This window comes from Bos indicus, chromosome 14 (genome assembly GCF_029378745.1).
Source record: "Bos indicus isolate NIAB-ARS_2022 breed Sahiwal x Tharparkar chromosome 14, NIAB-ARS_B.indTharparkar_mat_pri_1.0, whole genome shotgun sequence".
Taxonomy (NCBI): domain Eukaryota; kingdom Metazoa; phylum Chordata; class Mammalia; order Artiodactyla; family Bovidae; genus Bos; species Bos indicus.
This window is the reverse complement of record NC_091773.1, coordinates 76,209,203-76,235,559: the sequence shown is the minus strand read 5'-3', so window position 1 is coordinate 76,235,559 and position 26,357 is coordinate 76,209,203. Positions and strand designations below refer to the sequence as shown.

The window sequence follows — 26,357 nt, the reverse complement described above, 5'->3', positions numbered from 1 at the left end:
TCAACTGCTTTATGTGAGTAATGGAGCTGGTGTGATAATTAATAGTATGTGTCACCTACCCTGAGCCACAGGGTCCCGGGTATTTGTGCAAGCAAGCCAGGTCACGACAGTCAAGGCCAACTCTTTGCAATTCTATGGACCATGTCCTGCCAGGCTCCTCTGTCCATGAGATTCTCCAGGCAAGAATACTGGAGTGGATTGCCAAGTCCTCCTCCAGAGGATCGTCTCAGGGATCGAATCCGCACCTCTTATGTCTCCTGCATTGGGAGGTGGGTTCTGTACCACCAGGACCACCTAGAGACCCAGGAGAGCCAATGACATAGTTCAGGTCTAAATCTGAAAGTCTCAGGATTGATGGCATAATTCCAGTTTGAAAGCTGGCAAGCTCAAGACCCCAGGAGGCACAGAGTCTGAAGGCAAGAAGAGCTCCTGTCCCTGCCAGGAAGAGTCTCTCATTCACAGGAGGGTCAGCCGTTTTGTTCTACTCATGCAGGCCCTCAACTGATCTGATGAGGGCCACTTACATTAGAGAGGGCACTCTGCTTTACTTAGTCTACACATTCAAATGTTAAAGTCATTCAAAGCACCCTCACAGCCACAGCCAGAGTACACAGCTGTGTGTCCAATCAGCTGAGGGCCTGCATGAGCAGAACAAACAGGCGGACCCTCCTATGAGTGAGAGGGACTCCTTCTGGCAGGGACAAGAGCTCTTCCTGCATTCAGACTCTTTGTGCTTTCTGGGGTCTTGAGCTTGCTAGCGTTCAAACTGGAATTGTACCATCAATCCTGAGACTTTCAGATTTAGACCTGAACTATGTCATTGGCTCTCCTGGGTCTCTAGCTCACTGCCTGGCGATGTTGGGACTTCCCAGCCTCCATTATCATCAGAGACAATTCCTTATAATAAATCTCTTTATATACATAAAGTCTTGTTTATACACAGGACTGTAAAAGGTCTGTTTTCATTCTAATCCCAAAGAAGGGCAGTGCTAAAGAATGTTCAAACTACCACACTATTGCACTCATTTCACATGCTAGCAAAGTAATGTTCAAAATTCTCCGTGTCAGGCTTCAACAGTATGTGAACATGAACTTCCAGATATATAAGCTGAATTTAGAAAGGGCAGAGGAACCAGAGATCAAATTGCCAGTGTCCATTGGATCATAGACAAAGCAAGAGAATTCCAGAAAACATCTACTTCTGCTTCACTGACTATGCTAAAGCCTTTGACTGTGTGGATCACAACAAACTGGACAATTCTTAAAGAGACGGTAATATCAGACCACCTTAACTGCTTCCTGTGAAACCTGAATGCAGGTTAAGAAGCAACAGTTAGAATTAGACATGGAACAACAGACTGATTCCAAATTGGGAAAGGAATACGTCAAGGCTGTATATTGTCACCCTGCTTATTTAACTTATATGCAGAGTACATCATGCGAAGTGCTGGGCTGGATGAAGCACAAACTGGAATCAAGATTGCTGGGAGAAATAGCAATAACCTCAGATATGCAGATGACATCACCCTTATGGCAGAAAGCAAAGAGGAACTAAAGAGCTTTTTGATGAAGGTAAAAGAGGAGAGTGAAAAAGTTGGTTTAAAACTCAACATTCAGAAAATGAACATCATGACATCAGGGCCCGTCACTTCATGACAAATAGATGGGGAAACAGTGGCTGACTTTCTTTTCTTTGACTCCAAAATCACTGCAGATGGTGATTGCAGTCATGAGATTAAAAGACACTTGCTCCTTGGAAGAAAAGCTATGACAAAACTGGATGGCATATTAAAAAGCAGAGACATTATTTTGCCAACAAAGATCCGTCTAGTCAAAGTTACAGTTTTTCCAGTAGTCATGTATGGATGTGAGAGTTGGACTATAAACAAGGCTGAGCATTGAAGAACTGATGCTTTTGAACTGTGGTGTTGGAGAAGACTCTTGAGAGTCCCTTGGACTACAAGGAGATCCAACCAGTCAATCCTAAAGGAGATCAGTCCTAAACATACATTGGAAGGACTGATACTGAAGCTGAAGCTCCAATACTTTGGTCTCCTGATGCGAAGAACTGACTGACTGGAAAAGCCCCTGATGCTGGGAAAGATTGAAGGCAGGAGGAGAAGGGGATGACAGAGAACGAGATGGCTGGATGGCATCCCCAACTCAATGGACATGAGTTTGAGCAAGCTCCAGATGATGAAGGACAGGGAAGCCTGGCATGCTGCAGTCCATGGGGTCACAAAGAGATGGGCATGACTGAGTGACTGAACAACAACAATCTTGTTAAAAATATATTTATATCTATATCCTGTTGATTCTCTTGTTATCTACCTCTGGCACATCTTTTGCTAAGTGTGACAGAAACTAAAGGCATAATCAATAATATCACAGTGCACTTTACACACAAAGACAGAAAAAATCTACAACAAGCATTCTCCCCAATACTAATCAATCAGCTTGGACACATAATTCCTATTCAACCCACGGCTTAGGTCAGAGGATAAAATATATGCACTTACAATAAAAAACCTGACTTTAAGTTTTATTTATTAATACTCTAACTTTTTTAAGTTCAAAAAGTTAAGGTGAGAATGTCATTCACACAGCTTCTATATTTAGCACCTGCAATCAATCAAATCCTTAATGTTTTTCAAGGAGAAGGAGCTTTTTAAAACCTGGTTTTGCCCAGGTTTAAAGTTGCTGATTTTTAATAACTGAAGATATCAAAATCATTACTACTCATTGAGAGTGTTGTGAAATAATACTTTTAATAGAAATTTATTTTACCATTGATATTTTCTAGTTATGTACAAAACCTCTGCTCTCTAGGACTCAAGATGTGGTACCCTTGATGCCTGTGAAATCAAAAGAGGAAGGCTTTGGTAAGTCCTCCACGGGATTTAAAATTAGGATTTCTAGTCATATTAGTCAAAAGTGACGCTGGAATTTCCAGTCATCCTTTTAAGCTGCTCCTTCAATGTAACTGGCTGTCCCTCCATCCTGAGGAAAAGTGTGGTTGGCTATAAAGCCAGAGCTTTAAACTAACATGGGTCTACTCAGTCTGTCAGTAATTCTCAAGAGATTTTGCTGCTTATATTGCAAAGTGAAAGTGTTAGTCACTCAGGCGTGTCTGACTCCTTGTGACCCTGTGGAATGTAGCCCGCCAGGGTCCTCTGCCCATGGGATTCTTCAGGCGAGAAGACTGGAGTGGGTTGCCCTTCCCTTCTCCAGGGCATCTTCCTGACCCAGGGATTGAACCCAGGTCTTCGGCATTGCAGGTAAATTGTTTACTGTCTAAGTCACCTAGGAAGCCCATATTGCAAAATGAATAATCGAACGTTCCAGAGAATAATCAGTTCATGAGTCCAAGAGTCTGAAATGGGACTGGTGTGACTGGAGCAGAGACATAGGAAGAAGGGGAAGGAACTACGCTCTGGGGTAACAGACAAGGCCATGTCCAGGAGTTTCGTGTGTTTAAGATATGATCCATTTTCCGGGTAACTGAAATGTCTGCATTTTCATACTTCAGAAAAGTGAAAGTACTCTGTTAGGTGAAGAAGAATGTATCCTGAAAAATGTTAGTTATGGCTTCCACTCCAGTCCTTTGAAAAACTACCTATCATCCTGGTTGTTACAAAAAATAAAATATACTGAAATAAATGCTAGAAAGAGAGATCAGTTCAGAAAGTTAAGCTGTTGATTAGCAGCGAGTGTACTGGTGGGAGGCAGGGAGAGTTCCGCTCCGGGATCTGACTTTTCCACTGTCTGATCTTGGCGGAGCTGACCCTACAACTAGAGGCAAACTAATTAATCTTTTTGTGCCTTGGCAGCTTGTCTTTGCAGTAAAGACAACAGTGACTCACCAAAAGGACTGTAAACCGTCTATAAACGCCAACTGTTACAGATATAATATAAATACTTATCCCAGTTTTGAGAGTCCAATATTTACTTCAGAGTTTAAGTATCTTCTCTCTGCCTAAATAAAATGTCATGTTTACTTTTTGTCAAGCTGTTTTTTGTATGTGTGGTAGAGTAAGCTTGAATTTATTTTCTCATGCAGTCAAATCTATGCTTATTAAAAATGAACTTTTTCTGATGCCTGTTGTTCAACCCAATACCCTGGGCCCCAGATGATCTTTGTAACACCTCTTGGCAGCTCACAGTTTAATGCAGTAGAGCGGCTGGGAGAGGAGTGGGAATAGGGGGTGCAGGAGAAGCCAAGGTACTTTTAACTTTTTTATAAATGACAGGTCTTCTTGCCTCTTAAATAAGGATACGCTTATTTCAGAAAAGTGAAAGTACTCTATTAGGTGAAGAAGAATGTATCCCGAAAAACGTATCCCGAAAAAGCAATTCAAATTGGATCAGCAGACACATAAAAACATGCCAAGCGGTGGCCAAGTGAAGGAGCTTCAAATTGGGTTTTATTGTGGATTTGCTGATTCACATGGAAATTGCCATTTCCTTTGTGATATTTCCACTAATTTTGTGGGAAGTATTTATATAATTGTATTCCTTCAGTGGCATGAAGATTATCTCTTTCTATAATTATTCTTGGTTATCATATCACACTTTCTTTTGCAGATGAAAGGAAATAATAATCTTCTGGAACAATAAAATGTTTGCAGAATTGAAGTAGCTATTTCTTTGCAATTCAGAGAAGAATCATACATTCTCTTCAAGTCCTTTAAAAAAATTCAAGCCTCGTAACTATGTAGGCTATTGGCAAGATGATATTAATGACTCAGATATGTGACTACAATGTCTTTGTTGGTGTGCTTTGGACTATGGCCAACTGGCTGCGTAAAGATCCTGGTTCGCGGCCGTGGCGGGCTGCTAAGGAACAGTGAGCTGGACAGACAGAAACCACCCTGTAGCTCCGGCCCGGGTCCCCTGTGCCGTGTGACTGCTGTAGTTCTCTCGGCCTGTGCTCAGCTCAAGTGAGGAATGGGAAAGTGTGAAAGTCGCTCAGTCGTGTCCATGAGGACTAGCTGTCTGAAGTTCAGAGTGCAGAGTTAGGTGTTTTATTGAGCTCTTACCTGACCGGGTCTTCTTTCCCTGTCTCCATTTCCTTCTGCTCTGGTTTTGCTCCAGTTGATGCTGCTGGATTTTGAGGGTCAGGGTTTGTGGTCCTATCTTCATGTGTATTTTTCTCAGAGACTTTATCTGTGGAAAAGAAACAACATATAAATAGAAGAATATATGCCACTCTTAATACAGCTGTGTTGGACAGCAGATGATGCTTGTTTTTGTTTTTTCAGGATGGTCTTCTCCAGAACACCTCCTCTCAGATTCCTCTGAACAAAGTAGGATCTTATTCAGGAGATCTTAATAACATGCAGAACCTTCAGACTGATTAAAAAATACACTTAAATGTGGTGCATTATGCAACAAAAATTTCACATGGTATAATTTCTTTTTGATATTAGCAAAGCTGAGATTAATAAGGATTAATATTCAAAATAATTAACATTCAAAAGGCATTTTCAGTTCGCTAAAGTATTCATAATTTATGGCTGAAATTGATTCATCAAAAATTCAGAAAAATAAAATAGGCAAAAAGGATGTCATTGGTATTTAGAATTTTGCATTCTAATTTTGCTTATTGATAAAAATGGCTTTTGATTTGATCATTTTAGCTATGACCTCTTTTCTGAAGAAGCAATGCAAGCTAATATGTATTAGATTCATTTTTATTTATTCATTCAAACCTACAAATACAATTTCCAATTAATATAGTTTAAATTGTAATTTACCCAGGGAATAATCAATTCATGGGTAAATATTTGAATTTTAGAGAATATTTTAATGAAAGTAAATTGCTTAATATAAAAAGAAAATATAGAGGGGGCAAAGAAATACAATGAATACAATTTAATTCATTATTCACAGTTTCTAATTTATTTTTAATTGGATGTACTATGTTTAGGAAATTGAAATCAAAGCCCAAATAATGATTCTTACTTTATTATAGTACATTATAATTTTAAAAACTTAAGCCAACACAGTATTGAAAATTTGGGTTTGCAAAACTGATAAATCGGGAGATGATCGCTTACTTTACAAAAGTTTTCACCATACAAGTACTTTAATATCAAAATTGCTATGATCCATCTAAAGGTTTTCAATATACTAAGCTTTTCAGGAACATGTTTCAAGAATAAAGTCAAGTCATTACTTGAGCAATTAAAAAAAAAAAAATTATCTGCTGACTCAGTAAAAAATCTGCCTGTGATGTGGCCAGATCAGGATTTGATTCCTGGGTGGGGAAGATCCCCTGGAGACAGGAATAGCAACCCACCCCAGTATTCTTGCCTGGAGAATTCCATGGACAGAGGATCCTAGTGAGTTATAGTCCATGGGATCGCAAAGAGTCAGACATGACTGAGTGACTAACACAATATACAACAAACTCCTGGATTTTCCAAGATGATTTTTTTTTTCATTTTGCATCTATTTACCTTTGTTTTGGAATTAAAGTAATTTTGGCTGGAAGATAGGAAACACACTTTCCATATGTCATTTTGTACTAAGAAACTTGAGATAGAAATAAAAGAGAAGAATTTTCCTTATGTATTTGGCTCAAGTCATATCTATTTCTTTTTATCCACCTCCCACAGTCATTTTCCAGATCTTTGACACTGTGCCATGTACTGCTGCCTAAGAAAGCGGATGGCCAACTCTTTTTCCTATGTCTACAAATATTGGGGGCAATCACTGTATGGTATTTTAAAGCAGAGTTCTTAACCTCTGGCTGTGGATGTCCAGTACATTCCTGGACTGGAACTCTTGACACTATATGTTTTGTATAAATTTTTTCCCATGGAGAGGAACTAGGGTTAACGTGAGCTCATCAAAGGAGTCTGGACCAAAAAAGGGCTATGAGTTATTTTGTGCACATATGAATTTCTAGAAACACCTGTCCCCCAAAGAATATTAGGATTGAAGTAGAGCATGAAAAATGAATAAAAGAATTCAGAAAAAGCCCTCCTGAATATAAAAGAGGCAGAATCTGTAAAACAGAATATTCCTTAGGAGACTTTTAGTGACTACTTCTTAGAGAGGCACATGGGTATAAGTTATATTATCCTCTTCTTCCTCTTCCATTGCTAATTCAATCCACAGCATATGTATCTTTGCTGTGTTACTTTTCTGCTAGTACCAATTATATGACCAATCGTTTTGCAGCAGTTATTTTCTTCCATTCTAATAAAGAATTTATCTTTATTCCACAACATTTGGATTAAACTAAGTAAGCAGATCTTCACATCTTACCAGGTCTCCTCTAGATATTACCAAGCCTTTCTAAAAGGATGCTCCATTATGACAAATCTGGGCTATTTAGAAATTAATTATAGCCTAATTTGCTTTGTGGATAAGCATTTCAATTATAAAATAAATCCTCAATCATAGCTTATTGATGAAGATGAGAAACCAGTTATTTTCCATTCTTGGATTCAAAGCAGAACAACTAAAAAAAAATACCTCTGAGAACTGAAAACAAAAGGCTCTCCATCAACCATAGTCAGTGTGGGTGTCTTTTCATCCATGCAGCATGTTATTTTGTTTGTGGGAACAGATGGTCACATTGTTTGCATCATCTTCGTCATGAAAGAGAAATCCAAAATACATGGCAAACCTCACATTGGCATCTGGGTAGAATTCTGTGAGCTGGGCATTGTACTTGTTCCCAGTTTTGCACATGGACAGCAGGATTCCCTCTTTTGTAGCTGCACAAATGAACGGAATGAGCCTTCCTGCCAACTGTGCTCTTTGCACACTGTCGAGCAATTGCCAGATCTCATCAGGATACTTGGTCAAATTTGGCCCTGGAATGTGTACCCATGGCAGATATCAGAGTGTTCTGATATGGCTGCTTTTACTGAATGCGCAAGGGTGAGTACTGAGTGCTCTCCAAAAACCTGGCTGATTCTGTCTCCAGCCTGGGCCTCAGTAATGCACCTCCAGACTGCCTGACCCCCTGGTAGCAGGGCTTGGTGACGACCTGCGTGGGTGTGAAACACCTGCTTTCCTCTTCAAGACAGGAAACGATTGATGAAAAGTCATCAACCTTCTATATTTTATCAGTGGCACTAAAAAACTGCTGCAAAAGGAGGGATTCAAATAAAGAAACTAATTTGGGAATAAAGTTCTTAATTAGGCATTGGTTCAAGTGGCTCTTTTTTGGATGAATGTAAAAAGAAGACCTGAAAATGCTTTCATTGGTTGGAATATTTGATGCAGGTGATCTTATTACTTAGTTAAATTTCTAACTCTTAAAACAGCAAATACATTATGGGTTCTGTTTCAAAAACAAATCTTTTTATTCAGTTCAGTTCAGTCCTTCAGTCATGTCCAACGCTTTGCAACCCCATGGACTGCAGCACACCAGGCTTACCTGTCCATCACCAACTCTGGGAGCTTGCTCAAACTCCATTGAGTCTATGATGCCATCCAACCATCTCATTCTCTGTCGTCCCCTACTCCTCTTGCCTTCAATCTCCCCAGCATCAGGATCTTTTGCAATGAGTCAGTTCTTCCCATCAGGTGGCCAAAGTATTGGAATTCCAGCTTCAACATCAGTCCTTTCAATGTATATTCAGGACTGATTTCCTTTAGGATGGACTGGTTGGATATCCTTGCAGTCCAAGGGACTCTCAGGAATCTTCTCCAACACCACAGTTCAAAAGCATCAATTCTTCAGCACTCAGCTTTCTTTATAGACCAACTCTCATATCCATACCTGACTACTGGAAAAACCATAGCTCTGAGTAGATGGACCTTTGTAGGCAAAGTAATATCTCTGCTTTTTAATATTCTGTCTAGGTTGATCATAGGTTTTCTTCCAAGGAGCAAGCATCTTTTAATTTAATGGCTGCAGTCACCATCTGCAGTGATTTTGGAGTCCAAGAATATAAAGTCAGTCACTGTTTCCCCATCTATTTGCCATGAAGTGATGGGACCAGATGCAATGATCTTTGTTTTTTGAATGTTGAGTTTTAAGCCAATTTTTTCACTCTCCTCTTTCACCTTCATCAAGAAGCTCTTCAATTCCTCTTCACTTTCTGCCATAAGGGTGGTGTCATCTGCATATCTGGGGTTATTGATATTTCTCCCAGCAATCTTGATTCCAGCTTTTGCTTCATCCAGCCTGACATTTTGCATGATGTACTCTGCGTATAAGTTAAATAAGTAGGGTTACAATGTACAGCCTTGACATACTCCTTTCCAAATTTGGAACCAGTCTGTTGTTTCATGTCTGGTTCTACTGTTGCTTCTTGATCTGCATACAGATTCCTCAGGAGGCAGGTCATATGGTCTGGTATTCCCATCTCTTTAAGAATTTTCCAGAGTTTGTGGTGATCCACACAGTCAAAGGCTTTGGTGTAATTCATAAAACAGAAGTAGATGCCTTTCTGGAATTCTCTTGCTTTTTTGATTATCCAACAGATGCTGGCAATTTGATCTCTGGCTCCTCTGCCTTTTCTAAATCCAGCTTGAACGTCTGGAAGTTCTCGTTTCACGTACTGTTGAAGCCTGGCTTGGAGAATTTTGAGCATTACTTTGCTAGAATGTGAGATGAGTGCAATTGTGCAGTAGTTTGAACATTCTTTGGCATTGCCCTTCTTTGGGACTGGAATGAAAACTGACCTTTTCCAGTCCTGTGGCCACTGCTGAGTTTTCCAAATTTGCTGGCATATTGAGTGCAGCACTTTCATAACATCTCTTTTAGGATTTGAAATAGCTCAGCTGGAATTCCATCACCTCCATTAGCTTTGTTCATAGTGATGCTTCCTAAGGCCCACTTGACTTCGCATTCCAGGGTGTCTGGCTCTAGGTGAGTGTTCACATCTTCATGGTTTTCTGGGTCATGAAGATATTTTTTGTACAGTTCTTCTGTGTATTGTTGCCACCTCTTCTTAATATCTTCTGCTTCTGCTCTTATTAGATGCCAACAATACCTGAGTGCTAGTTGCTGGATGAATTAATAAAGACTAAATCTGAGTACTCTGATTAGATGCATAAATGATACTGTTATTTTCCTCTTAATGAATGAACATTTGGCATTAAAAAGTGAATAACACAGTTTACGAAGCATATGATTAATGGGCACCCAAGGTTATATTTATGGCTCAGCTTGTGATTAATTTTATAGTTGCTAGACTATAGGTATCCTTAGAATAATTTTAATTAGAACATAACACTTTGATCACACTTGAAATTTTATTACATCTTTGCAGATTGTGAAATGACACGGAGGACGCTGGCAAACATTATAGCAATGCATGTACAATGGAGTCTGATGGAGCACCCTGAAATGCCACTGAATAGAAAAATGGAGTACTTTACATTAAGTGCTCATGCAATTTTTAAAAATCTAAGGAAGAAGGAATCAGAGTAGGTGAGAGTTCTGGAAACCTTCCTATTAGAGGAATGGTTGAGGAACTTAAGTTCTTTAGCTAAGTTACTGAAGACTAACTAGTGACCTAGCCACTATTTCCAATTCTTTGAAGGGCCATTAAATAGACAAGAAAATAAAATTATTTCACACAGTCCAGAAGGCACAGGAAGAATCCATCCATGGAATTTATAAAACACACAAACAAACCTCAAACATTCTTAAACTTGTCTAACAGTGAAACGCACATTTTTGTGAGGCAGTGACGGCCCCATTGCTGGAGGTGTGCAGGCAGAAGCCTTTGCCAAGAGTGTCAGATGAGGTCCTTGAATCTGGTCAGAGGTTAGCGTTCCTCCAGGCAGCCGTAACACGCTAAGAAGTCCTGAAGGGGTTTTTACATTTAGGCAGATTTTGCTTTAACATGCATCTCCATAAGTAAAAAAATGAATAATAGCAAACAAAAAAGAATACAGATCCACATAAGGTAGCTTTGGTACTGTGTCAGAATCAGCTCTGGTACTTTCTCAACGTCATGCTTGATTTCCAGGACATTTTGTAGGGAATAATTCATCTAGAAAATACATTTTATGTATAGGTATTAAGGCAAGTGGTGATTTACTGGTGCTAGGTACCGAATAGAGAGCTCTAATCCTTACATCACTAATTCTCTGGGTGACTCTAGATAAGTCGCTTTTCTATAACAGTTTCCTCATCCATAAAATGAGAAATACTTTTGTCATGGGGATTTCTGTGAGGATTAGATAAAGACTGCATTTGAGAAAAATGCAATATAAATACAAAGTGTTCCACCAGCCAGACTACGATAAATTAAAATTATCTTTTAAAAAAGTATCTATATTAACTCCTTCATGTCTGCACAGCATTAATGTGTGTGGGGTATACAGGAACTTTTGTTTACTTGAAAGGATTCCAGGGATTTGGAAAGCAGAATGTGATTTCCTATATTTTTTTTAGTAGAAAGAAGCCTAAAAACAGAGTTTGGTGTAACTGAATTATGCAAATATATTTAAATCATTCAAGCTACAAAAAATGGCATTTTGTCCAAAAAATAATAAATGAGCAAAAATACCCATCCAATTCACATTGGTTACAGTCTCAAGCTTTTAGTTAAAAAAAAGATGGAAACGGAGGTATTTGATCCTAGTCTGCTCTTCCGTTTGATATTTAAAACAGAGTATGGTTTCTCTGCCTAACTTATTCTTTTAGCCGACACAGCCCCCCACTTCCGCTACGTCACAAGCAGGAACAGTGCCTGAGGGCGCCCAGAGCGGGGCAAGCAAGAGAAGGCGGCCGTCCGCAGCTGCCTGGAGAGCGCCACGCTGTAACGGAGGCTGCGCACTGGGAACAAAGGCTGTTATCTGAGTCAGGCAGACCACTCTCTCTGGACTATGGACCAGGAAGTGAATAGATGGCGGGAGAGCAGTCCAGAGGAGATACGCAGACAGGAACATAGCCATCTTGAGAACTGAAGCCACGTTGACCGTGAAACAAGAGTCAGAGAAGGCAATTAGCCCCTAGGACAGCTTCTGTCCCCAGACTGCTTTTTCAGTTCCAGTTATCCACAAGTTTTCCTACAGTGAGCCGTTGTCACCCAAGGTGCCCTGATCACTCCTCTGTCCCTTGCCAACCCAGCATGGTTTGGACTTTTCTTCCTCATTTCAAACCATAAAAGACACGGTATAGATATATATATTTTTTTCTAGACTAAATTTTCAGAAATTTCACATGCCAAGTTTATTCATTTCTCATTTCTTTTGTCCATCACTACATTAGGTATCATTTTTGAAAGAATATTCCTTAGTGAGCTCTATAATTCTAGTTATATACTATATAAGACTGTTTCTTTTCAGATGAAGCAGAGAAATATGCTTGGAGCAATTTTGGTAAAAATTTAATTCATTTTTGTCATTGTTGTTGTGGTTTCTATATTCCCATCTTACCTTTAGCTGGTGAATAGGACTGACAGTCACAGAGAATGGACTATAATGCTAAAATTAACCATAGTAGTTCCTCTTCTGGATGCCAGTCAAGCTGTTTGCTCTTACATGGGGAATTTACTGATACTTATAAATTAGATTTCAGTAGATAGTCTGTCTATTTTCCTATCCCACATAAGGCAAGTTAAATTGTACAAGTTAATTGTTACTGCCAAGGACTAAAGAGTGGTGTTAGTTGCTCAGTGGTGTCTGACTCTTTGCAACCCCATGGACCAGAGGCGGCAGGCTCCTTTGTCCATGGAGTTCTCCAGGCAAGAATATTGGAGAGGATAGCCATTCTATTCTCCAGCTGATCTTCTGGATCCAGGGATCGAACCCAGGGCTCCTGCATTGCAGGTAGATTCTTTTCTGTCTGAGCCACCCAGGAAGCCCAAAGAAGGGTCTCTTGTTTAAATAAGCTAGGATTGCCCCTCTTTTTTTGGTCTATATTTTAAAAAGTCAACACGTTTTATTTTTTTAGAATAGTTTTGCTCTAGAGCTGTTATCTCTCTGGATCTCTGTTCAAACTGTTAAGAAGCAGCTGAGATGCAGGCCACGTCAGTTTGGAGAGATGGAGGGAGCTGGCAAGGCCTGGGATGCTCTGCAGACCTACACTATACTGGACCTGGAGTGCTGGGATCTTGGTTGTGGAGAGCTGTTTGGCCCAGAAGATTCAGGGGGATCCCACAGCTGTAATCTGTTTGCAACACAGTCTGGGCTGAAAGGCACGAGTGGAGAGGAAGGGAAGGGTAAGAGGAGAACTAAACGCATCTTGTTGAGGGTGTCAGCGTCCACAGGTTTGAACAACATGGAGAACCTACAGGTGGTGGGTTAGAGGCCACGGGATGGTGGTATGGGTTAAATTTGACAAGAATTCAGTTTTTCCTTCTGGGATTTAAAAAAGGAAATCTGTGAACATTTAAAAAGTCAATGTTTAAAAACTGGGACACTTCAAGCTAAGATTTGTCTTTGCAGTCTCTCTAGACTGGAGATGGAAATGTCTGGAAGCATGTGACCCATATCCCCACGTGGAAGCGGCTGGTAGGATCCGCGTGGCCTCGGGGCTCTTTGGATCGGGCATGAGCAATCCTCACTTGCACGCCCTGACTTCTGTCACCACTGGAATTTACAAACCTCAATGCTCAATACTTCACCTATATTACTTAAATTTATACCCACAACCTAGTCATGACAGTATTATCCTTATTTTATATATAAGCAAGCTCTGAGTCAGAGATGTTTAATATCTTGACTGCTACTGCTAAGTCGCTTCAGCCGTGTCTGACTCTGTGCGACCCCATAGATGGCAGCCCGCCAGGCTCCGCCATCCCTGGGATTCTCCAGGCAAGAACACTGGAGTGGGTTGCCATTTCCTTCTCCAATGCATGAAAGTGAAAAGTGAATGTGAAGTCGCTCAGTCATGTCCGACTCTTCACGACCCCATGGACTGTAGCCTACCAGGCTCCTCCGTGCATGGGATTTTCCAGGCAAGAGTTCTGGAGTGGGGTGCCATTGCCTTCTCCAATATCTTGACTAAGATCACAGAAAAACTAGTAAGTAGTAGAATTATAATTTGAATTCAGGAGTGTCAAACTCTAAAATCAATGCCCTTTCTAGTATAAAACACTGCCTTTAGTATTAATTGCATGATTGTCTGGACAGAAAAAAATGTTTTTAATTGTGACTTTTAAAAGTATGGAGTGTTTTGAAGCCATATACGTCAGTTTTCTATTGCTATAGCAAATTACCACAAATGTAGTGGCTTTAAACAACAGAAATTTTGTAAGTCAGAAGTTTTAAGACAGACTGTGTTCTTTCTGGAGGTTTTAGGAGAGAATCTGCTTCCTCATCTTTCCCAGCTTGTAGAGGCTGCCTGTATACCTTGGCTCAGGGTCCCTTCCCCCGTTTTCAGAATACATCAATGCAACCTCTACTTCCCTTATCCCATCCCCTTCTTCAGCCTTTGGCCCTCTTGCTTTCTGCTTGTAAAGACCCTCTGGCTACACTGTGGTCCCCTTGATAACCCAGACTAATATTACCATTCTCAAGATCCTTAACGTAATTACATCAGCATTTTTTTTCCATGTAAGGTAAGAAATTCATAGGTTTTGGGGGTTGGGGTGTGGACATGTTTGAGGCGGGCATTATTCAACCTACCACATTGTACTGGCGATGGGCACCTAACTTTGATACACTTCCACACAACAGAGTCACTTTACAGCATCATGAATCACTAGGTAAGTATTTACATATTCCCTCCTGGTACCAAAACATTTATTTAAAGAACCATTCAATGTAACATAAATGAAGTGTAATCCTAAGAAAGATGATTGTAATCAAAAGAGGACTTTAGTAAGTTATCTTTATTTGAATCCAAAATATATTGCATTCTTCATTTCCATGCAGATATAAATTAAACCATGCTCAGCAGAAGATAAGAGTTCTATAATCAGAAATCAACATCTGCAGATATTATGACATTGCACCTGCATGTTTTGAAGTGAAGAACACAAAAATACCAACCATGTGTAAGATGCTATCTTTAAGCAGTAATAATTTTGCTTTTACTTTTTCAAAACAAAGTATCTGTTATTCCTATTAAAATTTTTGAAGACATGCTTAGTTTGCAAATTTAAATGATGCTGTTTTTCTCCTTCCTACTCAAATAGCTCCTCTGTTAAATGAAGCTTCCACAAAGAGTTTTTATTACCAATCATGAAAATTAAGCTTACAAATACACTTTGAATAAAATATAATAAGAATAAACTTATAATCCTGAAGATGTGATCCTTGGTTTCATGCCATTAAGCTTATATTTTTATGTGAGAACCACAGATTTGAGACCATTACTATTATAAAATAACTCATACTATTAAAATCTCATCAAAAAACAAAGTACTTAGAAATGAACCTGACCTAGGAGGTGAAAAACTTATATGCTGAAAACTATAAAACAATGATAAAGGAAACAGAATGATTTAAAGAAATGGAAAGATATCTCATACTGTTTGATTTGAAGAATTAGCATTATTAAAATGGCCATGCTACCCAAAGCAATCTATAAATTTAATGTGATTCCTATTAAATTACCCGTGATTTTTTCACATAATTAGAATGAATAATCCTAAAATTTATATGGAATCATATAAATATAAGAGATGCAGAATTGCCAAAGCAATCACGAGGGAAAAAACAAAGCAAGAGGCATAACTCTCCCAGGTTTTAGACAATATTACAAAACTACAGCAATCAAAATAGCATGATCTTGGCAGAAAAACAGTCATGCAGATCAACAGAACAGAAGAGAGCCCAGAAATAAACCCACATACCTGTGGTCAATTAATCCTTCCACAAAGGAGGCAAGAATATACAATGAAAAAAGACAGTCTCTTTGGCAAGCGGTGCTGGGAAAGTTGGACAGCTGTGTGTAAATCAATGAAGTACATCATACTCAAAACCAAACTCAAAGTGGCTTAAAGACTCAAACATACACCGTGACAATATAAAACTCCTAGAAGAGGACCTAGGCAAAACATTCTCTGACATAAATCATGCCAGTGTTTTCTTAGGTCAGGCTCCCAAGGAAAGCAAAAAGAAACAAATGAGAACAAACCAAATTTATAAACTTTTCCACAGCAAAGGAAACCATAAAAAAAGTGAAAAGATAGTCTACAGACCGGGAGAAAATACTTGCAAATGATGTGACTGACAAGAACTTGATTTCCAAAATATACAAATAACTCATAGAACTCAATAAGAAAAAACTAGCAACCCAATTAAAAAAAAATAGATGGAAGGCCTAAATAAACATATCTTCAAAGAAGACATACAGATAGCCAGTGAAAGTGAAAGTCGCTCAGTCATGTCCAACTCTTTGCGACCCCATTGACTATATAGTCCATGCAATTCTGCAGGCCAGAATACTGGAGTGGGGAGCCTTTCCCTTCTCCAGGTCCAAACAGAAACAGACTTACAGACATGGAAAATACACTCAAGTTTACGAAAGGGGTAAGGGGGTGGAGGAGGGATAAATCAGGAGTTTGGGATTAGTAGATACAAGGTGCAATACATAAGGTAGATAACAAACAAGGTCCTACAGTATAGAATAGGGAACTATCTTCAATATCCGGTGATAAACCATAATGGAAAAGAACATGAAAAAGAATGTGTGTGTGTATATATGTGTATATATATATATATATATATATATATACACACACAATCTATGTATAACTGAATCACTTTTCTGCAAACCAGAAAGTAAAGCAACATTGTATATCAAGTATACTTCAATAAAAACCTAAAAAAGGTGATAATAAAACAGAATTATAGTTGAATCATCTTGAATCAATTGAATCATCTTGACAGTTTTGTGGGTTTTTTCTTCCTTTGGCTTATGTAGACTTGGTTTCTACTGTAGGGTGTTTCTCTTCCTCAGTACCTCCCTTTGTTAACCACAGTTCATTGTATGCAGTGAAAATGCTTATATGATCTACAGAAAAACCTTCTATTCCTTTTGAAAAAAATTGAAGATTAAATAATGTTCTTAAATCGTTGCTAAGAAGATGTCAAGAGCTGGAGCGGGTGTGGAGAAAGGGGAGCCCTCCTACATTGTTGGTGGGGATGTAAGTTGATGTAGCCACTGTGGAAAACAGAAGGGAGGTTACTCAGAAAGCTAAAAATAGAATTAACAAATGATTCAGCAGTCCCTCTCCTGGGCGTATATCCAGACATAACTATAATTCAAAAAGATACACACACCTCCATGTTCATAGCAGCATTATTCACAATAGCCAAGACATGGAAAAATCCTAAATGTCTACTGACAGATGAATGTGTAAAGAAGATGTGATACATATATGCAATGAAATACTATGCAGCCATAAAAATGAAAGATGCCATTTGAAGTGATATGGATGCAACTCTGGGAGTTGGTGATGGACAGGGGCGCCTGGCGTGCTGCAGTCCATGGGGTTGCAAAGAGTCGGACAGGACTGAGTGACTGAACTGAACTGAACTGGATGCAACTACAGATTATCATACTAAGTGAGATAAGTGAGAAGGAGAAAGACAAACCCCATGTGGTATCGCTTATATGTAGAATCTAAATCACAGCACAAATAAACCTATCTATGAAACAGAAACCGAAACAGGGACACGGAGAATAGGCTGGTGCTTGCCAAGAGGGAGAGAGAGGGAGAGGGCTGGTGAGAGCCTTGGATCAGCAGATGCAGACTAGTCCATGTGGAATGGACAAGCAGTAAGGTCCAGCCGTAGGGTGGCTTTGTAGAAAAGATGTGCACAGACTTCCCTGGTGGTTCAGTGGCTAAGACTCCGTGCTCCCAAGGCAGGGGGCCTCGGTTTGATCTCTGGTCAGGGAAGTAGATCCCACATGCCACAGATAGACCAGGTGCAGTCAAATTAAAAAAAGAGAAAAAGGTCCAGCTGTATAGCGCAGGGAACGATATTCAGTATCCTATAATAAGCCATAATGGAAAATAATATGGAAAAGAATGTATGTATATGTGTAACTGAGTCACTGCTGTACAGCAGTAATTAATAGAACATTAAAGCAACTATATTTCGGTAAAAAAGAAAGGGACCACAGGAATCCGAGACTACAAGTATATATAGCTATTTCAAGCAGTCTTTACTCTAAAGGAGGACATGGGAATGAGGCAATAGTCAAAGAGGAATTAGGATCCAGAGAGGTGTCTTTTGGTTGAAGTTTTGTTTTCATTAAGGTGTTAGGGAAATTAAATAAATAGTCTTGTTTAGGCTTCAGAGACAAAGCAGAGGGGGTCTCTGACCTTGCTTCTAACCTGCCTGGACACTGCCCAGACTGAGAGTGACTGTTTGCTGGGAGTGGAAGAGCTGCAGCACCGTAGATAAGATGGGGGTGGAGCCTTGAGATTGTTGAGACCTGGAGGGGGCCAGGGCAACCAGGTCCCAGCCTTAGCAACAGTCCAAGTTTTACACGCTAAAACTAACATGAAACCAGAGCTGCAAACTGGTCGCCGATGGATGCTGAAATCGGTGTGCGTCCTGGGATTATAAGCGGGAACTCCAAACTGCAGTCTTTGAAGTCCCACCCAGGGTGCGGCCTCGCTGCCCGGGACCCTTTCCCAGCTGGGACTCCAGACGCTGTGACTCGGGACTCAGTCTGGATGTTGGTCAAAACCCAGTTTGGTGGTGTATCTTCTGCTCTTTCTGTTTCTCTTTCTGTTTAATGTTAGTTTATTGAAAGTAAGCTAGATAATTCTCTAACAAATGTTTGTATTATTTATTTGTAGACGAGTGGCTTATTTTGTTAACATCTCTGAACCTGAGATGAAAGTGAAAACTTTCAGCAAAACAAAAAATGGGAGGGAAAAAAATGTCAAGAACACATTTTTTGTTTTTTAAATTATATCATCTTGGTATAGGAGTCTTACTTTCTGAGGAAATTTTATATATGTGAACTTTTATCAGAAATAGAGTCTTATGCTTATTAAATATTTCCCTTTCAGTGACACATCATAGTAAATATTTTAAATCAAATAATCTAATTGAAGAGCCTAGCTTTAGTAATGAGTTCAGATCAGATCAGATCAGATCAGTCGCTCAGTCGTGTCCGACTCTTTGCAACCCCATGAATCGCAGCACGCCAGGCTTCCCTGTCCATCACCAACTCCCGGAGTTCACTCAGACTCACGTCCATTGAGTCAGTGATGCCATCCAGCCATCTCATCCTCTGTCGTCCCCTTCTCCTCTTGCCCCCAATCCCTCCCAGCATCAGAGTCTTTTCCAACGAGTCAACTCTTCGCTTGAGGTGGCCAAAGTACTGGAGTTTCAGCTTTAGCATCATTCCTTGTGATATTAAACTACATTTATGTTGAAAAACATTGCAGAACATTCACTTTTTTTTTTATTTCTTCTTAGGTAAATAAATGGTAAACGCTGACTCTTTGATAAACACTGGTTTTTTTTTTTTTGTTATCTTGGAGGAGATGAAAATGCAAAAGAATGATAGTGGACAAAATAGCTGATTTCTATAGAGAAAAGTAAGTATTCTCTTCATTCTAATAAGGACAATAAAAATCTAGAACTATACTTCAAAATAGATAAACAAAATCAATAAAACTAGAGAGATAATAAAAATAGAAATATGACTTAACTATAAAAATAGATTTTTATTTCCACAATGTTATCTTTCAAACTGGGAACATATTATTTTCCTCCAGTCATTCAAGATTATTCTACAGTTTTCTGTTACATTTTTATTTTCTTCACATAGACACTTTGTCTTTCTCTTAAGTGAGAGCAGTCAGATATAATGGCAGTGGGACCATTTCTTCAGCTTTTGAGTGTGTTGATATTACTTTGGAGTAATTTGTTTACTTACAACCTTTCTTGTGATTGTTCATTTACAATCTTGTTTGTAATTTTCATATTCTTCTTATTTTTCCTCTTTATAGACAGGAATTTTGGCTAGTGAAAAGTCAATTGTGCCTCAGCCCCAAGATTTATTCTAGTAAAACTAGAGAATCATTAAAAATTATCCTAGATAGACCTTTGTCCAATATATGAAAAGCTAAGACATTTACTCTAGTTTTGTGACAATAATTACGTTATTGTTTAACAATAGCATATTCTGTTCTAGTGATTCCTCTACCATTTTTCTGTTTCCCTGGTGGTCGTGTTCCTACTCAGGAGAAATAGGAGAGAAGGGCTGGAAAGAGGGACTGGGAGTAGATTTGATTAGATCCTGCGAAGTCAGGTGAAGTAATTTAGATTTTGTCGTGCAGGCAATATTGAGGCACTCAAGGTTCTTTAGAAGAGACTAGCAGAGATGGGAGATCAAAATAGTGATTAATTTTGAAAAAGTAATCTGCTAATACTGTTGAGAGCTGGACAAAAAGGAGAAAGATTGGGTAAAATAGAGCTCTAATCAGAAGAGATCACTTAGGGCCTGGGAGTCATGCAGGCATGAGTTACTAATAAGGATAGTATTGGTGTTGGGATCGGAAAGGAATGAAGTGGGTTTGAGAGCCCTTATGAAAGAAGATTTGGTGGCTAATTTTCTTTATAGGGCAGCCTAGACAGAGGAATAAAACATCAATTAAGTTTTGAGCCCAGGAGACTGAAAAAGAAAAAAAAGATAGAACCAGGAATAGAAATAAATCAGGAGAGGGAGCTTATTTGAAGGAGAAGATAAGGAATTCAATTTTAGTCATGTTTTCTTTGAGATGGCAGTAGAACATTCAGGTATATTTGTCCAGTGGTTACTTGGAAAATATTGAACAGGGTCTTAAAAAAGAAATTGGTCTGATATGAATTTAGAATCATCAATGTAGAAATGAATGTGGCAGCCTTAGGAGGAGACAAGATTTCTAGAGGAGAGAGTTGGCAGAGGAACACAGAACCTTTACACACGCACAAGCCACATCTATTTTATTGTTTTCATAACATTTATCTGAAAAAGTATTTGCTATATTAATATAAACTTAACCCAAATTATTTATCACTGTTTCTCTAACTCACAGGCCAGTGCCTGGCATGTGATAGGTGAAAAAGAAGACATCTACTGAATAAATGACTGAATGAAGAAATAATTTTTGTAAATATTCATATTTTCACATTGTCTCAAGCATCACCCTAGGTAATATCTAGTCAAGGAATAGTGTGCTTCATCAGACAATACATTTCAGAGAAATATACTTTTTACTTTTTTTCCTACAAATTTGGGTCTTACCTTGGATTTTGGTCTGTGACTCTTCAGCTGAGACTGGTGGCATCTTGGTTTTGAGACATTTCTTTTCATTTTTGTTTTCTCCCTTTGAGAAAAAAAAATAGAGACTGTACGTGTGATTTTGAACTGTGATGATGGAGAAGATTCTTGAGAGTCCCTTGGATTGCAGGAAGATCCAACCGGTCCATCCTAAAGGAAATCAGTCCTGAATATTCATTGGAAGGACTGATGCTGAATCTGAAACTCTAATACTTTGGCACCTGATGCAAAGAACTGACTCATTGGAAAAGACCCTGATGGTGGGAAAGATTGAAGGTGGGAGAAGGAGATGACAGAAGATGAGATGGTTGGATGGCATCACTGACTCGATGAACATGAGTTTGAGTAAACTCCGGGAGCTGATGGACAGGGAGGCCTGGTGTGTTGCAGTCAGTGGGGTCGCAAAGAGTTGGACACGACTGAGCGACTGAACTAAACTGAATATGTGATTTTACATAAAAATGAAGTTGAATGTAATTATGAGTTTTTCATTTCATTATCAAGCCTATCATCAAAACTGATCATTTGTTTATGATATACTAAAAGTGATAGTTCTTGCACTTAGATGGATATTCCTGACTCTACTATTGGATAATCAGCTTCAACATCAACAGTTTGTTGGCCACAGTCTGTTTTTTCTGGTGTGGTTGCTGCTTCTCCGTGACACATGCTTCTCACAATTCTGGTTCTCACTTCCCGTAACCTGAACATTGGTTCTGAGCTAAGTCTTTGGTGATAGAAGGTAAAGTGATGGAGAGAAGAAAGCACTTTGGTGTCTTTACTCACAGCTCTCTTCTTTATTCCCTCCACGATTTCATTTGCCTCTGCCTCCTCATTTATCTGAACACTTAAGCTTTCCTTGAAATGTAAGTATATCTCGCTGGATGTGGCCAGTGTATACCTGAAGATTTTCCTATGGGGACAGAGTGAATCAAGAGATAAGGTTAAAGCACAGAAAAACTGGCTCCCAAGCTGCTCTCAGTCTTGCAGGGGGAATAAACACACACAAATGTAACTGACAAGAAATGTTATAGATGATGAGAAAATATTTGTGGACCCTAGAGGTGGGGCTAAAGGTGGAGCGGTCAGTTCTACTGGAGTGGAAGGGAAAGGATGGACACTGTTAGAGAGAAAGTGACTCTTGAATTTACAAATCAAGATGAGATTTTTGTTTTCCAGATGGACAAAGCATGGAAAATACTCCAGACAGAGGATGCATGTTTAGCAAAAGCCTAAGGTGTGTATAGGTGAAGGGAGACCACGGAAGTGCTCAGAAAGGGAAACATGTGAGGCTATGAGGCCAATGAAGAAGGAAGGGGTCTTGAGAGTCTTATAAGCCTTGATATGAATCTTGACATTACTTTTAGACACTGTATATCAGACACATTTTAAACTGAAAAGCAAATGAATTAGATGATTTAATTTCAGCCTTGTAACAACATACGTGTTAGGCAAGGCAGCTATTACCATTCTTATATTATTGAATAAGGAATTGATTAACTGCCTAGAAAATGGATCTCTGGATAGATTATGAAATAGTGACAAAGCCTTCTGACTTCAATCAAGTACTTTTACGTCATATTATTCATTAACATTTTCATCATAGTTTTGTGTGTACATAAATATAAATTTATGTGAATAATGCCTTACTCTGGAGTATGAGAGAGAGTTTGGACAAATGTGAATTTGCAATTTTTGATTTAATGACTATTTACAAATCTGAATTACCTATGATATTTTGGTTTGAGAATTAACTGTTTAAATGACACTTAAAATACAATGCAAATTGATTTATTCATTCCTAGATATTTCCTTATAGGACTGAAATAATCTATTTGTATTTCAGAAATGTGTTGTTTAAATGTCATTTTAAAAGGTTATATTCTGTAGAGGAAAATAGGGGTTTAACTTTGTGTCAATTTTAACATTTAGCACTGTTGAAACTGGATAAAAAACTATTTTCCTTTTACTGACATATTATTGGAAAAAGTAGACTCAAATAATTCCCTAATATGACTTTTAAGATATGTGATGCTAGCAGACTTCCTGATGAGCATCCATAAATTGTGGCCGTCAGAATGGCACAGAATGTGTAAGAGCGTTTCTCCCGGGGTCTACTCTGACTAGCTCTCCAGTATTAATGTTTCTGAAGGAAAGACAGCTCCTGAATTTGTGTTTACTTTGCCTTGTCTCTAGCATCTCTTTTTTTCCCCCTGTAGGTTAAGCATTTCGAAAAGTTGATTCAACTACTATTTCTCCTGTTCTGTAGAAACATAACCTAATTATTTAGTTCTCAGGCACTAAAATCAGCCAGAACAGGGTTCCAATTCAGAGTCTGCAATTTGTCAGTGATGTGTAAATAGCAAATTATAACAGGGCCCGTGGGTATTGTGAGTATTCAATACAATAGTGCTTGAAAAGGGACAACACTTTGTTTGGCACATAGTAATTCCTGTTAGCTATTATGTTCTCCGAGAGAATAATGTATTAGCTATTTTTTATGTGCTCTGTGGGAAAATAATCATGATAGTTGGCAAGTTGGCAAGCATCGCTGTGATGACTTTCCCAGAGAGAAACACAACAAGGCTAGCGGAAGGGAAGTACCCAGCTCAACATTTGTGACCGTCTATAAGTTTTTAAACATATAAATAACTCGTAAAGTGTGAGATTATTTATTTTGACACAAGAATTAGAAAGAAGTCAAGGACACTCTCGTAAAGCCATGCTAAGCACATTCTCTCCAATTCTCTCCACTGCAAAAACGGTCAGTGTTAATCAGAAAAGGAAGGCAAATTTTCCAGGGCTAACATTAGGTAATCTTGATATTTTATGTACTCTAGGCTCATTTAAACCTGAATCATTAGACCATGCTATGCCAGTCCCTGAGGTACCTTCTTGTTTGTACTTGACATCTTTCATCCAGTTCCCTTAGATGAGAAAATAATTCTTGCTTTAAAAATCTTATGTTGTGATTTTAGGTAAATCTAGTGAGTAATTCATGAAAATTGTTCTTTAGAGAGCTGTAAGTGAATGTTGATCATATGATTATCATTTGGACTTAAATCTGTCATAAGGATACAAATGGTTAATAATGGTAATAAGAATTGCCCTACTATATGCTTTCTCTATACTGTCTCTAGTTTGTATACCAAGGCTACAAAGCAGGTATTATCTTTATTTTAAAGGTGAACAGACTTAGAACTTAAGAAAATATTTTTTCCAGAGCATGGTTTCTCCACTTTGGTAATATTAAAGTGTTAACCTGGATAATTCTATGTTGTAAAGGGCTCTCCCGCACATTCTAGGATTTATAGCAGCATCTCTGGCCTTTCCCCTTTAGATACCAATAACTTCCTACCCTTCAACTGTGACAACAAAAAATATCTTCAAATACTGATAGTTGTCCTCAGTGCAAACTACTCCTCATTGAGAACTTCTGGTCTAGAGAAACCACCATTAAAATATAGTTTACTAAGACCAGGATGTTTGACCTTCTCTGTTGGAAATAGATCATATACCATGCTTAATATTTGAGAAACAGTTTCATTTTGGATGATGGCAGAAGTGAAAATCAACAAAGCGAAGTCTTACTTGGTTTTTCCAAATTGTAATAGAGTCTTCTACGCATTAGTCCATTTTAAAGCCAATATATGCAGTATATAAAATGATGAGGATAAACCCCAAAGACGAACAGTCCATGACTTAGTCGGTAGCAGGTAAAACTTCAGAGAAATCACATATCCCAGTGTTTATGAAAATCCCTCTCCCAGCCAAGAAGTGAAGCGAATCAGGAGTGATTTAGGGACATGGGGCACATACCTGTCCTGTGGCTTGCCGCGACTCACTGCTTGGATCAGGATCTTGGACATTCTCATTGCTTCCTTCACTAGGCTTCACCTTGTTGAATTTTACTGTCAGTGATTTAAACATCTCTGAGGTGGTTCTGAAAACTTCTGTTTTATGACTCTGTATCTCAAGGTAGAGAAATGTGCTTCGATTTTCTTTTCATTAGCAGACAAGCCAATTAGTTGTTTAATCAGGATTTTGTCCTAGTTAATTCCTAGAGGCAACTCTCTAGCTAGTCAGGGCTTTGGCTTAAAAGCAGCAAATTACTTCTGCTTGGGTGATTTAAATTCTGTTTATGCACTTCAGAGAGTCAAAATACCCTTGTGAATAATTTAGAAGTGAGAATTAAAACTTCATTGTTGATTTAAATTGTTTAAATGGTTATTTAAATGTGGGCACATTGCCCATTGGTTTATTTTTCTTTCTTTCTCTGTAATTACCCACCTACCTATCTCCATCTATTGAATTTAGGGTTAAAATAATACATGCAAATGATTAAAGACTCTTGAGAGTCCCTTGGACAGCAAGGAGATCAAACCAGTCAATCCTAAAGGAAATAAACCCTGAATATTTATTGGAAGGACTGATGCTGAAGCTCCAATACTTTGGCCGCCTGATGTGAAGAGCTGACTCACTGGAAAACACCCTAATGCTGGGAAACATAGAAGGCAGGAGGAGAAGGGGATGACAGAGGACGAGACGGTTGGATGGCATCACCGACACAGTGGAGATGAATTTGAGCAAGCTCTGGGTGATGCTGAAGGACAGAGAAGCCTGGTGTGCCACAGTCCATGGGGTCGCAGAGTCGGACACGACTGAGCGACTGAACAAAAACGAAGTGCTTATGATATAAAGCAACTCCCCCAAAGTCCTCGTTTCTAGTTCTGAACTGTGAGGTAACTACTTTTTCTCTTTTTTTCTTCCTGTGATTATTTTCTTTAATTGGCATTTTATTATTTGATTAGATTAATGATATTTTTTTAGAAAATATAATGGAAAGTGAGACAGTATTCCCCATTCCCAGTAGCCTAAACGTCCATCTCCGATGCACGAGGATGGTTACATTAGAATAAAGCAGAGAGACTATTAGCTTGCTAGGGCTGCCATAACAAAGCGCCACAGGCTGGGCTGACTTAAACAACATAAGTGTATTTTCTCGCAGTTCTGGAGGCTAGACGTCTGACATCAAGATAACAAGGGGCTTCCTTTGAAGGCTGTGGTAAAGGAGCTGTTATCAGTCTCTCTCCTTGGCTTGTAGATGATCATCTTCTCCCTGTGTCTTTCCTCTGTTCGTGTTCGTGTCCAAATTCTGTCTTCTCATAAGAACACCAGTTACATTAGATTA

At 38.9% G+C, this 26,357-nt stretch overlaps 1 protein-coding gene across 1 annotated transcript in view; it reads right to left on the bottom strand.

Moving 5' to 3' along the window:
* CNGB3 (cyclic nucleotide gated channel subunit beta 3) overlaps positions 1-25,298 on the bottom strand; it is a 187,263-nt gene extending 161,965 nt beyond the window's left edge. The window contains exons 1-3 of the mRNA XM_019973506.2: positions 24,986-25,298; positions 21,131-21,212; positions 5,040-5,166 (exon numbers count right to left, since the gene is read on the bottom strand). Of these exons, the coding sequence (XP_019829065.2) occupies positions 5,040-5,166; positions 21,131-21,212; positions 24,986-25,096 (320 nt within the window). The 5' untranslated portion in view covers positions 25,097-25,298. The remainder of the gene's footprint in view (positions 1-5,039; positions 5,167-21,130; positions 21,213-24,985) is intronic.
* Between the last annotated feature and the right edge of the window lie 1,059 nt (positions 25,299-26,357).